General features: G+C 45.2%; 1 protein-coding gene across 4 annotated transcripts in view; it reads right to left on the bottom strand.

The window, feature by feature from the left end:
* Nucleotides 1-15,150, bottom strand: part of IQGAP1 (IQ motif containing GTPase activating protein 1) — a 123,434-nt gene that overhangs the window by 106,403 nt on the left and 1,881 nt on the right. For all 4 annotated transcript variants that reach the window (XR_006740120.1, XM_045573424.1, XM_036415629.2 and 1 more), the window contains exon 2: nt 14,081-14,180. Coding sequence is in view for 3 of the 4 variants with exons in the window: in XM_045573424.1 (XP_045429380.1) it covers nt 14,081-14,180 (100 nt within the window). In the remaining variant the exon portion in view is untranslated. The remainder of the gene's footprint in view (nt 1-14,080; nt 14,181-15,150) is intronic.

Here is a 15,150-nt window from a genome sequence, read left to right on the forward strand (position 1 = left end):
TGCTTTCCTTTCTGTGAAAGACAGATAAGAGTAAGCACCTCCTCGAACTTCAAGAATAGCTAATGAGACAGCGCATGTAAAGGGCTTAGCACAGGGCCCTGCACATAAGAAGTGCTGAATAAAGGATACAGGTGCTAACAACGATGAAAATAGGGAGAAGGAGGTAGAAACCAGTTTGGCTCAGTGGATAGAGCATCGGCCTGTGGACTGAAAGGTCCGGGTTCAATTCCGGTCAAGGGCATGTACCTTGGTTGCGGGCACATCCCCAGTGGGGGGTGTGCAGGAGGCAGCTGATCGGTGTTTTTCTCTCATCGATGTTTCTAACTCTCTCTCCCTTCCTCTCTGTGAAAAATCAATAAGACATATTTTTAAAAAGAAAAAAAGAAACAGAGTCCTGATTCGGTCAGGAAGGCAACGGGACCTCCGTGCAGAAGTGTCATTTCCCTCGGCTGGCTCAAAGATAGTTGCTAGGCAACCAAGCCACACATTAAATAAACAGCCCCAATAATATGAATCACCTCCGGATGGTCTCACTCGGCCTGCCAGCACTTTCTTACACAAATACTTCCTATGAAAGGGTTTCTTTAGCAGCCTCGATTGCAAACAACCAGGAGTCCATCAAACACCACATGGTTTTTGAAAACGTCCAATTCGGTTTCTACCACCAACAGGTCGGCGGAATTGCTTAACTGTGAAGCAGAAGGAATTCTGCAGAAGTCAGAGGCAGCTCGCTATGCAAAGCCAGAAAATTAAGTTCCTAGAACACGCCAACGTAGGCCCTAAAATCTTTCTTTTTTTTTCTTTTTTTTTTTACTTTATTTTCATTTACACTATTATTGCTCTGACCTCAAAAGAGCAGAAGGAAATATATGCCAAATTAGGTCAAATTAATGATCCACTTAGATTAGTCAGACTTTCCCAACTTGGATGGGTGAACAATTCATACACTCAACCTGGCCGCTTAACAATGGTTTCCTGTGGTCACATCCACTCCCAGACTTACTGAGAATACGAAGTCCAATTCTCTTGGCTACCCTCCCCTTTTTTTTCCACCTAAAAGGGACCCTATGAGTCATATTATTCTTCATAAACTAATCAGAGGCCATGTGATTTATTATCAAGAGCAGAGAGGAGCCCTAGCCTGTGTGGCTCAGTGGATAGAGCATCGGCCTGCAGACTGATGGGTCCCGGGTTTGATTCTGGTCATAGGCACATGCATGGGTGGCAGGCTCAATACCCAGTGTGGGGTATGCAGGAGGCAGCCAGTCAATGATTCTCTCTCATTGATGTTTCTAACTCTCTCTCCCTCTCCCTTCCTCTGTAAAAAATCAATAATATATATATTATATATATATATATATATATATATATATATATATATATATATATATAATATAGAGGAAAAAAGAGTTAATAGTTCAAAATGAAAATTGCAATACCACATGGCTTAGCCACTACCATTAACCAAACCAATGAAAAAAATCAAGATGGTAGAAAATCGTCCTAACTGGTTTGGCTCAGTGGATAGAGCATCGGCTGCGGACTAAAAGGTCCCAGGTTCGATTCCGGTCAAGGGCATGTACCTTGGTTGCGGGCACATCCCCAGTAGGGGGTGTGCAGGAGGTAGCTGATCAATGTTTCTCTCCCATCGATGTTTCTGACTCTCTCTCTCTCTTTCTCCCTTCCTCTCTGTGTAAAAAAATAAAATAAAATAAAAAAATCAATAAAATATATATATTTTTAAAAATCAAATCAGTGAGGCAGAAGACATATGTGAGACATCTAGAAGGCTAAGATAAACAAAATGAGGAACAGCCATAAAACAGACTGTGCAGATCTAGCCTAACAATAGACACCCCCCAAGACAGAACTAATGAATCAGAACCAAATCGAGGTATAACAGACCATTTCCCAGAGCTAAAATAAACAAACTAAAAAGACATCATAAACCAAGAAGAGTCTCCTTACCGGCAGAATTAATAAACTGACATCAACTCTAATATAACCTCAAGAAACAAGAATTTCACAAGTTTCAAGTCATGAAAAGTGTAAAAAGAAGTTACTTGTCATGGAGCTTAAAATCAAGCTCCCTTCGGCCCTAGCCGGTGTGGCTCACTTGGTTGGGTGTCATCCATGCACGTTCAGATTCTGACATAGAACAGTGGTCGGCAAATTGCGGCTCGCGAGCCGGGGTTTGCTGCTCTGTTGACTAATGAGTTTGCCGACCACTGACCTAGACTTTCGATTCCAATAATTATAGGCTGTAGCTATTCTTTATGATGAAGCCCCTATCCCAGTGGTCGGCAAACTCATTAGTCAACAGAGCCACAGTGTGCGGACCACTGACATAGAACTTTGTATTAGCAAGAGGTACAACATGCTTTCCCTGCTGATAGTGCTCGCAGACATAGTGAACGTCCAGTCCCTAAAACTCACCAAACTGTCTATAAGCATTGACCCCAGCTGAAACCGGTTTGGTTCAGTGGATTGAGCGTCAACCTGCGGACTGAAGAGTCCCGGGTTCTATTCCGGTCAAGGGCATGTACCTTGGTTGCGGGCATATCCCCAGTGGGGGGTGTGCAGGAGGCAGCTGATCGATGACTCTCTCTCATCGATGTTTCTAACTCTCTATCCCTCTCCCTTCCTCTCTGTACAAAATCAATAAAATACATTTAAAAAAAAAAAAAGAAGAAGCATCGACCCCACAGTGCAAGTAACACAGTGCAAGCAGGGCAAGGATCCTCTGTGTGCGCTGAGAGAGCGTCACTATGCCAGGAAGCAGAGTGGCCCGGGTGGGCAGACTAAGGCGATTTAAAAAAAAAAAAAAAGAAAAGAAAAGAAAAAAGGCTAAAACTACAAAGAAGGCTGTGCTGAGGCTGGAATGCAGTGAGCCCACCTGCAGACCTACGAGAACGCTGGCTATGAAGAGACGCAAGCATTTCGAACTGGGAGGAGGTAAGGAGAGAAAGGGTCACGTGATCCAGTTCTAAGCTTCATATTTTTAAAATATATATATTTTATTGATTTTTTTACAGAGAGGAAGGGAGAGGGATAGAGAGGAACATCAATGAGAGAGAAACACCCACCAGCTGCCTCCTCTACACACCCCCTCCTGGGGATGTGCCCGCAACCAAGGCACATGCCATGTCCTTGACCGGAATCAAACCTGGGACCCTTGAGTCTGCAGGCTGACGCTCTATCCACTGAGCCACACCAGTTAGGGTCAAGCTTCATATTTTATTATGACAATAAAATCTTGATATGTTCACTTCAAAAAAAAAAAAAAGAGGTACAACATAACGAATATGTAGTGGTGTATGTTATGAAGTGATCACCACAGTGAGGCAAGTTAACGCGCATGCCCATACAACGAAAATACGTTTCCTGTGAAGAGTAGATAAGATCTACTGTCATAGCCACTTCCAAAAAATGCAATACAGTTAGTATTAAATACAGGACATCCTTATTATAAGAGCACTCACAAAAGTTAACATCGTAACCCCGGAAGATTATAACCTAAAATAAAATTGGAAAACAAATACGTAGGGAAATACTTAACCTGTCCAGCCATCAAAGCAACAGAATATTAAACAAGAATAAAGTATGAACATTATGTTACCCATTGAAAATAGTAATTAAATATGCACGATAGCAATTTAAGCAATCTAAACTGGTGATTACAATCTAAGACTTATGTCAGACAGCCTCGCCAGTGTGGCTCAGTGGTTGAGCGTTGATCTATGAACCATTACCGGTCAGGGCACATGCCCAGATCTCACTCATCACTGATGTTTCTAGCTCTCTCTCCCTCTCTCTACCTCTCTGAAATCAATGAAAATATATATTAAAAATAATAAATAAATTAAAATGTTAGACTGTTTTTCCCTTTTCTTAATTTTTTTTCTTTATGTTAAAATTCATGATCATTGTAAAAAAAAAACCAATTTAAATATACAGAAGGGCATTAAATATAAAGGAACAGTCTTCTTACACCATTCACCTCTATCCTACTTCCTAAAGAGGCAGGCTGTTTCCTTTTTTTAAATATATTTTATTGATTTTTTACAGAGAGGAAGGGAGAGAGATAGTCAGAAACATCGATAAGAGAGAGTCATCGATCAGCTGCCTCTTGCACACACCTCCACCGGGGATGTGCCCGCAACCAAGGTACACTGCCCTAGACCGGAATTGAACCCGGGGCCCTTCAGTCCGCAGGCCGACGCTCTATCCACTGAGCCACACCGGTTAGGGCTCTGGTGTTCCTTTTTAAGACAAGCACTTAAGTCTGAAGTGGAAAAACTAGGCCTACCAAACTTCAGGACCTTGACAGTGCCCAGAAAAGTTTATTAGTACGTCACCATCTTTATAGTAAGTTGGCTTTGCCAGCAAGAACCAGGATAGAGAATACGTTTAATGAATGCCGACTGTACTTTAGCCTCTGAGCCAGGCACTTCATGCTCACAGCAACTCCTAAGATATCATCCCTGCTGAAACCGGTGTGGCTCAGTGGATAGAGCATCGGCCTGCGGACTCAAGGGTCCCAGGTTCGATTCCGGTCAAGGGCATGTACCAGGAGGGGGTGTGCAGGGGGCAGCTGATCGATGATTCTCTCTCATCGATGTTTCTAACTCTCTATCCCTTTCTCTTCCTCTCTTTAAAAAATCAATTAAAAAAAAAAAAAAAAACATATCATCCCTGAGGTTAAAGCAGAGTGCAAAAGCAGACTCCGAACTCACACCTGCCAACACTGAAAGCCGCATTCTTTTCACTTCGTGCTTCATTGCAGTCAAAACTCTCAAAGAGGTTTTAATCAGACTTTTTCCAGTTCTGTTTTACTTCATATTTAGCACTAGGAGATTATAGTTATATGACTTTTCTTCTCTTTTTTAATATATTTTCATCGATTTCAGAGAGGAGGGGGGAGGGAGAGATAGAAGCAACAATGATGAGAGAGAATCACTGATTGGCTGTCTCCTGCACGCCCCCTCCCCCGCACTGGGATGGAGCCCGCGACCTGGACATGTGCCCTTGACCGAAATCGAAACCCGGGACCCTTCAGTCCGCAGGCCTACGCTCTACCCACTGAGCCACTCCCTCTAGGGCATAACTTTTCTTAGTAATTATGATAGCTACTAACTAGCTGACTGCCTAATATTTACCAGATTACTCTCCATATATATATATATATATATATATATATATATATATATATATATATAATATGTATATATGTGTATATATATGTGTGTGTGTATATATATATATTTTTTTTTATTTTATTTTATTATTTTTTTTTTTTAATTAGAGGAAGGTAAAAGGAGATAGAAACATCAATGATGAGAATCATGGATCGACTGCCTCCTGCACACCCCACACTGGGGATTAAGCCTGCAACCCAGGCATGTGCCCTTGACCGGAATTGAACCTGGAACCCTTCCGTCCTCAGGCCGACGCTCTACCCACTGAGCCAAACCAGTCTCAGCTCTTCACATATCTTAATGATACATTTGCAAACAGTCTCAGCTTATACAGTTAGGTAACAAGCTTTCTGAGGCCACAGTGGGAACGAACCTCCTCGCACTTATAACATTGTTACTATGTGGAAAGCACTCTCCCCGTTTGAGTCACTTTATAACAAATACGCTCTTTTTATTTATTTATTTTTAATTAAAATTTTTTAAAGAGGATACACCTCTTTATTTTTTTTTATATATATATTTTATTGGTTTTTCACAGAGAGGAAGGGAGAGGGATAGAGAGTTAGAAACATCGATCAACTGCCTCCTGCACACTCCCTAGTGGGGATGTGCCTGCAACGGAGGTCCATGCCCCTGACCGGAATGGAACCTGGGACCCTTCAGTCCCCAAACCGACGCTCTATCCACTGAGCCACACCGGTCTCGGCTGCAACCCACTTCTTAACCACGTAGTCGATGGAATGCAGCTGCACTAGGTTTCAGAAAAGAGATGAGAGGTTTTCCTTGATGTCACCGTTCTAGAAGAGAGCTAAGAATAAACCCCACACCAAGACTTCCTCCCTCGGTGATTATGAACACATGAATGCATCCAGCTGGCCGGGCCGCTAAGCAGCCACGTGGCTACGTGGCCCCTTCACCGCATGGGGTCTCCCGAGGCGATGAAACCAGTTCTCTCGTCTGGTGAAGAAGAGCTTGAGTCACCTCCTAAAAATGGTGTCTCCCCCCCACCTCCCAACCCCCCGATCTTTAAGTGACATTCCTCCGATGGAAAATGCTAGAAGCCGGTGGGCAAGCTGTTCTTCCTAGTTACCTCGCCTTATCCCTTTTATTCTCCTGCCTCTTCAATGTCTTTAACTCCTGTTTCCGGGATCACAGCGGGCCAGCCTGGACCCAGCCGCCAGATGGTACTGAAATTCAGATCCCAGTTCGCAAAGAGGAGATCTGAAGAGTTCACCCCAGAGAAGGTTCCATGCGAACAACAAAGACGCATCCACGGAAGAGAATTTCTCCTCAGAAACTGATTTCCTTCCAAGAGACTTTTCTTTTTTTAATATATATTTTATTGATTTTTTTACAGAGAGGAAGAGAGAGGGATAGAGAGAAACATTGATGAGAGAGAAACATCCATCAGCTGCCTCTAGTAGGGGATGTGCCCGAAATCAAGGTACATGCCCTTGACCGGAATCGAACCTGGGACCTTTCAGTCCATAGGCCGACGCTCTATCCACTGAGCCACACCGGTTTCGGCTCCAAGAGACATTTCGATGCCCCTACATTACAGGAGCTAAAGCGCCTCTCTTTAGTGCTGCTGTCATGGTTTCCGACAGTCTCTAACCGGCCAAACCCCTGACTTTCCCTTCTATAAGGGGGTGTGCCCTACTCCGTGAGCTGGGGTATGGAGACTGAGCAGGAGGAAGGTGGCTCAGGATAGTCTTGAAGAGGCACGCCAGCCCTAACCATTGTGGCTCAGTGGATAGAGCGTCGGCCTGCGAACTCAAGGGTCCCAGGTTCAATTCCATGTACCTTGGTTGCGGGCACATCTCCAGTGGGGGGTGTGCAGGAGGCAGCTGGCCGATATTTTTCTCCCATCGATGTTTCTAACTCTCCCTCTCCCTTCCTCTCTGTAAAAAATCAATAAAATATATTAAAAAAGGCACACCAGCAAGCCTCTGAAAGAAGGATCCTAAATGTAAACTGGGAGAGTGCTGGAAATAACCTGGAATTAACCTTCCTCCTAATGGAATTTTTTTAAAATATATTTTTATGTACTTCAGAGCAGAAGGGAGAGAGAGAGAGGGGATGAGAGAGAGAGAAGAGACAGAGAGACAAAGAGAGAGAGAGAGAGAGAAACATCAATCAATGATGATGAGCCCAGCCAGCATGGCTCAGGGGTTGAGTGTTGACCTATGACCCAAGAGGTCACTGTTGGATTCCTGGTCAAGGGCACATGCCCAGGTTGTGGGCTCCATCCCCAGTGTGGGGCGTGCATAAGGCAACTGACCAATGATTCTCTTTCATCATTGATGTTTCTCTCTCTCTCTCTCCCTCTCGTTTCCTCTCTGAAATCCATAAAAATATATTTGAAAAATAAAAAAGAAGCATCCATGATGAGAAAGAATCATCGATCGGCTGCCTCCTGCACGCCCCACACTGGGGATGGAGCCCAAAACCCGGAGTGTGCCCTGACTGCAAATCGAACCGTGACCTCCTGGTTCAACTACTGAGCCAGGACGGCCAGGCCTGAATTTAATCCCACTTCCGGTCCTACTCTCCTTATCTTCAGACTGTCCTACCGGATATGTTCTCTTCCTTTTTTTTGGATATGTTCTCTTCCTTTTTTTTGACCTGACCTATTTTCGTCACCTGATCTATTTTTTTCTGATCTATTACTTCCTCCTGGGCAAGCCCTCACATATGTAAATCTCCCCTCTTTCCCCTGAGTGACAATGCTGTCCATTCCTCCTGCTCCTTAACCAAAACCAATGAAAAAAGCCCAATGAGAACAGGCCAAAGGATAAAAATAAGCCTCCATTTATGCATATACACGTAGTTTCAGATAAATATTCAGAAATAAAGGCCTTGATCTGCTCTGCAGCCCTAGCAAAAAGCCCTCTATCCAGTCGAAACCGGTTTGGCTCAGGGGATAGAGCGTCGGCCTGCGGACTGAAAGGTCCCAGGTTCGATTCCGGTCAAGGGCATGTACCTTGGTTGTGGGCACATCCCCAGTAGGGGGTGTGCAGAAGGCTGCTGATCGATGATTCTCTCTCATCGATGTTCCTAACTCTCTATCCCTCTCTCTTCCTCTCTGTAAAAAAATCAATAAAATATGTTTTTAAAAAAAAAGCCCTTTATCCTTAGATAATATTTCATTAAGACAGCAAGTTAACTTCCACATTGTAGCTACTGTCCAACTAATAAATAAAGCAGAAGCTCTGTAGTTTCTATTTCCCAGCCACTCCCAGTGCATACTTTTTTTTTTTTTAATTGATTTTTTACAGAGAGGAAGAGAGAGGGACAGAGAGCCAGAAACATCGAGAGAGAGAGAAACAACCATCAGCTGCCTCCTGCATATCCCCTACTGGGGATGTGCCCGCAATCAAGGCACACGCCCTTGACCGGGATTGAACCCGGGACCCTTCAGTCCGCAGGCCGACGCTCTATCCACTGAGCCACACCGGTTTCAGCCCAGTGCATGCTCTTGTGGAATCGCTCCTACATGTTCCCCGTTAACTTTCGGGGGGAAACACAGACCCACACCCACAGCACACTCTCGTGTTTCTGCACACACTCTGACTTGCACGCACTGTCTCCACTCGGTCACAATCACAGCCACCCTCTCTGCACACCGGCCGCTCCTTCCGCTGAAGCGCCGGGTGGCAGGTTCACGGGCCGCACAATGGGGCCACTGTCCTGCAAGGTGGAGCCTTCGGTGGGAGGAGTGGCGGTCTTATAAATAGAACTGAAGCCGGGGACCTTTTCTCCCCGGGATCTCTCTGATCTTTCTTCCTGGCCCTGGAGCCGGTGTAAATTCCAGACCCTGGTAAATTCCAGACCCTGGCGGCTCTTCCAGTTTGGGGAGGAAAGTGAAGGTTACAAAGAAAACAGGATGGGGCCAACTCAAAAAAAAAAAAAAAAAAGCGCACGGAGGTTGGTGCTAGAGGGGGAAAGAGGGGCCCCCCAGCAGCACAGAAGGGGGCAGCCCAGCTCTCCAGGTTAAGAGACACAACTGGGCCCTGGCTGGTGTGGCTCAGTGGATAGCGCAGTGGCCTGCAGACTAAAGGGTCCCGGGTTCGATTCCGGCCAAGGGCACATGCCCGGCGTGTAGGCTCGATTTCCTTCCCCTCCCTTCAGCAGTGGCCATGCAGGAGGCAGCCAATCAATGATTCTCTCTCATCCATGTTTCTAACTCTAAAATCACTTTTAAAAATAAATAAATCTATAATAATAAAAGCATAATATGCTCATTAAACCAGATGTCCTTCCATCCTTCTGGACGAAGCCAGGGCTGTGAGGAAACCCCAAGTCCCGGGAGCCAAAGGAAAGTCGGTGCCGGCAGCTGGGGGAAGGAAGGCCTACTCTCACACGAATTTCATGCACCGGCCTCTAGTAAATAAATAAAAGAGACACAACTGGAGCTGCAGTTCCAAGCTCATAAGGAAGAGCATGTGATCTGCCTGCTGTGCACCTCAAACACAGCAGGTGCCAGCCGGTGGGGATCCAGTTCTCTCTTCTCAGCACGACGTCCCAGATATTATATGACAGCCTCCATAAAAATAAAATAAATTAAAAAAAACAACCAAGCACGCCAGCAGGGCTCAGTGGTTGAGCGTCGACCTAGGAACCAGGAGGTCACGGTTCCATTCCAGTCAGGGCACAGGCCCGGGTTCAAGGCTCCATCCCCAGGAGAGGGCGTGCAGGAGGCAGCCGATCTGTGATTCTCATCATTGCTCCTTCTATCTCTCTCTCCCCCTCTCCCTTCCTCTCTGAAATTAATAAAAAGGGTGCTTTTTAATTAAATAAACCCAAGCACATTTCCACAACGCCTGGTCAGCAGGCAGCGTGTACCAGGGCAAGTAATTGCCATGATTATGTTCTCTCGTATAGGCAAAGCATAAAAAAAAAATACAGACGATCACAAATGTCTCACTAAATATGCAAAAACACCCAATTAGAAAAACATCCCAGGTGATCATGGCCCCCTGGAGGGATTTAAAAAAAAAAAATGGGCTATCTTCTTATACTGGAAAAAAACACCTGACAAATGAAATACCTTGCTAGGGCAGCAACTGAAGAAAGAAATGTGATTATAAAAGCATCATTCTATTTAGGCAATGATATCCCAGCCTAGGCAGACTTTAAATATATATATTTTATTGATTTCAGAGAGGGAAGGAAAGGGCTAGAGAGAAACAATGATGTGAGAGAATCATTCATCAGCTGCCTCCTGCACACCCCCTACTGGGGATGGAGCTCACAACCCGGGCACGTGCCCTGACCGGGAATCGAACCATGATCTCTTGGTTTATAAGTCGATGCTCAACCACTGAGCCACAACGACCGAGCAAGCAGACTTCTAAAAACATTTTAAATCTTGCTTCTCAGCGAAGGGGGGCGGACCATCAGAACCGCTAGAAGCATTTACAATATACAGGTGTCTGGACCTCCCAGCCCACATCTACTGAACCAAAATACCTGCATTTTGGGGAGTTTCCTAGACGATTCTAATGCCCACACCTAGTGAGGAATCACTATACAAAATGATGACAATTATTCTTCAACCAAGAAAACGACCACGAAAACTCTAGCCTCAGTTTCCTCATTTGAAATGTGATGGCTGAGCTAGATTAGTGGTGGCGAGGGGGTGTCAGCCAAGACACCCCGTGTAACAAGGAAATTTTACTGCCAAACCCAATATTAAAGCAAAAGCAGAGCCCTGGGCAGTAAGTCAGTTGGTTAGGGCGTTGTCCAATGCACCAAGATTGCAGGTTTCATTCAATCCCCTGGAATCAACCAATGAATGCATAAATAAGTGGAAAGCAAATCAATGTCTGTCGTCTGTCTCAAAAAATCAATACACTTCAAAATAAAACAGCCCCAGCTGGTTTAGGTCAGTGGATGGAGCGTTGGCTGCAGAGTGAAGGGTCCCTCATTTGATTTCAGTCAAGGGCACATGCCTGGATTGTGGGCTCGATCCCCAGTGGGGGGCGTCATTGATGTTTCTATTTCTCTCCCTCTCCTTTCCTCTCTGAAATCAGCAAAAATATACTTTAAAAAAAAATAAAAATAGCCCTAACTGGTTTGGCTCAGTGGAAAGAGCGACAGCCTGTGGATTCAAGGGTCCCAGGTTCCATTCCGGTCAAGGGCATGTACCTTGGTTGCGGGCACATCCCCAGTCAGGGGTGTGCAAGAGGCAGCTGATTGATGATTCTCTCTCATTGATGTTTCTAACTCTCTATCCCTCTTCCTTCCTCTCTGTAAAAAAAATCAATACAAAATATTTTAAAAAATAAAACAAGGAACAGAACTGCTTTGGATGCGGGAAGGAAGGTGAGTTGAGACTCAGTCTCCCTGACTGTCCCCAGCTCATCTCAATAGACTCAGCAAGGCTTCCCCGAGCACAGCCTCGTCTCCCCAACCAGCTGCGGCCTCCGAACTCTCTGACCTTCCACAGCCAGATCTAGTCCACAACTAGACTTAACTAGTTGTGGACTAGTTGTCATTTACTTCCGGAGGCCCAGAGGACTGCACCTTCTTGTTCCAGAAGCCCTTACCGTGTATGGGAAACCAGCCCCTTGTATAATAACATACTCGTCTGGCGTCTAACCTTCCATTTAGAAAAACAGTTCTTGCCACCTAAATCATCACTAATCCCACAGTCTCCTGGGAGAGCTTCAAGATCCGAAAAAAAAAAAAAAAAGCCTGGATTCAAGAGCATACACCAGCCAAAACCGATTTGGCTCAGTAGATAGAGCGTCGGCCTGTGGACTGAAAGGTCCCAGGTTCGATTCCAGTCAAGGGCATGTACCTTGGTTGTGGGCACATCCCCGGTGGGGGGGCGTGCAAGAGGCAGCTGATTGATGACTCTCTCTCATCGATGTTTCTAACTCTCTATCCCTCTCCCTTCCTCTCTGTGAAAAATCAATAAAATATATTTTTTTTAAAAAAGAGGATACACCAAATGCATGCTTGTGGTAGCACTGGGGACAGCACGAAGGGGAATAGGACCAGGAAGGGGCACAAAGGTCTTTTATTTTCTTTTATAACATATTTTTAATTGATTTTTTTACAGAGAAGAAGGGAGAAGGATAGAGAGTTAGAAATATCAATGAGAGAGAAACATCCATCAGCTGCCTCCTGCACACCTCCTACTGGGGATGTGCCCGCAACCAAGGTACATGCCCTTGACTGGAATGGAACCTGAGACCCTTCAGTCCACAGGCTGACGCTCTATCCACTGAGCCACACCGGTTAGGGCGACGGGGTCTTTTGGAGAGGAAAGAGAAAGATCTGAAGGGCTAACATGTGTTCCTTCTGAAATGCATGTATGTGTGCAGTGTTGTCCTTGGACTTTCCTGTAGAGTTTTTTATAGTACTTTCAAAATTAAAACCAAAAACAAAAAACCAAAACAAAAAAACATCTATTTATTAGTCACATTTAAAACATCCATGATTTTCTTCAGCCTATGGATCACGAATGCCGGTCATTCTCCCTTGCTGGCCTTTTCAGCTAAAGCTCGCGTATAGGACACCTGTCATTACATCTACGGTATCCGCCCTGGGACATTCAGAGGCACACGGCCCCGGAACAAAAGGAATGAGCCACGGAGAGCAAATGGACACTAAGACAAAAGGCCTCGGGCGTCCGATGGAGCTAAAGAGCAGCTGTACATTCACTTCACAAAGAATGCAGAGGCCGTCCTAGCCGGTGTGGCCCAGTGGATAGAGCATCGGCCTGCAGACTCAAGGGTCCCAGGTTCGATTCCGGTCAAGGGCATGTACCTTGGTTGTGGGCACATCCCCAGTGGGGGGTGTGCAGGAAGCAGCGGATCGATGTTAATCTCTCATTGATGTTTCTGACTCTCTATCCCTCTCCCTTCCTCTCTGTGGAAAATCAATAAAATATATATATTTTTTATTTAAAGAATGCAGAGGCCGCTGCCTCTGAGGGTTGCATAGGTTCAAGGAGAGAAGGAGCCCAACTCACAGATAAATCAAAACGCATGAAGAACGGATGAAACATGGAAGCTCAATTTACTCCAAATTCTAAAAATGCTCTATCTTCCCCCAGAGCCGGGAGTGCCTCCATCAGGCACCATAGGCATAAATCAGAACAACACAAACCCGGGCATTTTTCAGTAAACAAAAACGTCCATCCTATGTAATACTTTAACAATAAAGGATTTCAATTTTTTTTAAATGTCCATCAGTGTTTCATGAATCAACTACCACCAAGGTCACCTGCTCCCATAATAAATCCCCTAAGTAGCCCTGACCTGTTTGACTCAGTGGATAGAGCACTGGCCTGCGGACTGAAAGGTCCCGGGTTCGATTCTGGTCAAGGGCATGTGCCTTGGATGCGGGCACATCCCCAGTAGGGGGTGTGCAGGAGGCAGCTGATCGATGTTTCTCTCTCATTGATGTTTCTAACTCTCTATCCCTCTCCCTTCCTCTCTGTAAAAAATCAATAAAATATATATTTAAAAATAAATAAATAAATAAATAAATCCCCTAAGTATACTTATTCCTTCTTTCTTTTTTTTAATATATTTTATTGATTTTCCACAGAGAGGAAGGGAGAGGGATAGAAAGTTAGAAACGTCGATGAGAGAGAAACATCGACCATCTGCCTTCTGCACACCCCCTACTGGGGATGTGCCCGCAACCAACGTACATGCCCTTGACTGGAATTGAACCCCCGGACCCTTCAGTCCGCAGGCCGATGCTCTATCCATTGAGCCACATCGGTTTCGGGTATACTTATTCCTTCACACGACCAGCCTCGCTCAGACAGAGCTACAGCACACGGAAAGAGCCTTTTATCTGCATTCACATGCTATCGGCTCCCTTCTCCCGATCTTTTTCTCCAGCCAGCCGGTCTTTACCTCTTGGCTTCTTCCAAATGACAGAGGTATTCATAAGCCACATTCTGCCGCCGCCTCTCGTCCATCTCCTCCGCGGTGAGTCTCTCCTTATCCAGGACGGCTAAGACATGAAAGAATGCGAACAAAAGAATCCGTAACCTTTCTGAGCGATAAAGGAACGCCACACATCACATTCCTGCTGGCCACTCGGTCAGGGTAACCCGGGGGTGTCGGGGACAGGCAGGTGGACTAGAATTACTTTCTTTTTTTCTTTTTCTTTTTTTTAATACATTTTATTGATTTTTTACAGAGAGGATGAGAGAGGGATAGAGAGTTAGAAACATCGATGAGAATCATCCATCAGCTGCCTCCTGCACACTCCCCACTGGGGATGTGCCCGCAGCCAAGGTACATGCCCTTGACTATAATCGAACCTGGGACCCTTCAGTCCGCAGGCGGACGCTCTAGCCACTGAGCAACACCGATTTCGGCTAGAATGACTTTCTCAAAATAGGAACTAGGGGGTTTCAACTATACCTATCTTACCCTTTAAAAAAAAAAAGGGGGGGGAGACAGCTGGTCAATGTTTATCTCTCTCTCTCTCTCCCCCCCTTCCTCTCTGTAAAAAAAAAAAAAAATCAATAAAATATTTTTTTAAAGTATGATAATAAGAATATGTACAATAGTTTAGCATAACTTGAAAAATAGTAAGTTGACATTTTGGGCCAAGTCTGTCCTTGTCCATCTGCCAGACTTTTTCTTAAATAGAGCTGAAAATGTCATTTCCCTCTTTCATGAATAATCCAAGCCAGCAGTCCAGTCACTGAGAATGAAGTGGCTGTCATTGTGCTGAGTTATTTTACAAGCAGTCTCTCACTGAAGCCCCTCGGCAAGCCTGCGATCATCGCGCCCATTTCACAGATGAGGAAAACTGAGGCAGGGTGATCTCTGCCCTGTGGCTAACAAGCGGTGGGAGGGGGGCCTGAATTCAAACCTGGGCAAGTCTATCTCAAAAACCCATGTGGCCAAAACCGGTGTGGCTCAGTGGACAGAGCATCGGCCTGCAAACTGAAAGGTCCCAGGTTCGATTC

Source organism: Pipistrellus kuhlii, unplaced genomic scaffold (assembly GCF_014108245.1).
Source record: "Pipistrellus kuhlii isolate mPipKuh1 unplaced genomic scaffold, mPipKuh1.p scaffold_m20_p_50, whole genome shotgun sequence".
Classification (NCBI taxonomy): Eukaryota; Metazoa; Chordata; class Mammalia; order Chiroptera; family Vespertilionidae; genus Pipistrellus; species Pipistrellus kuhlii.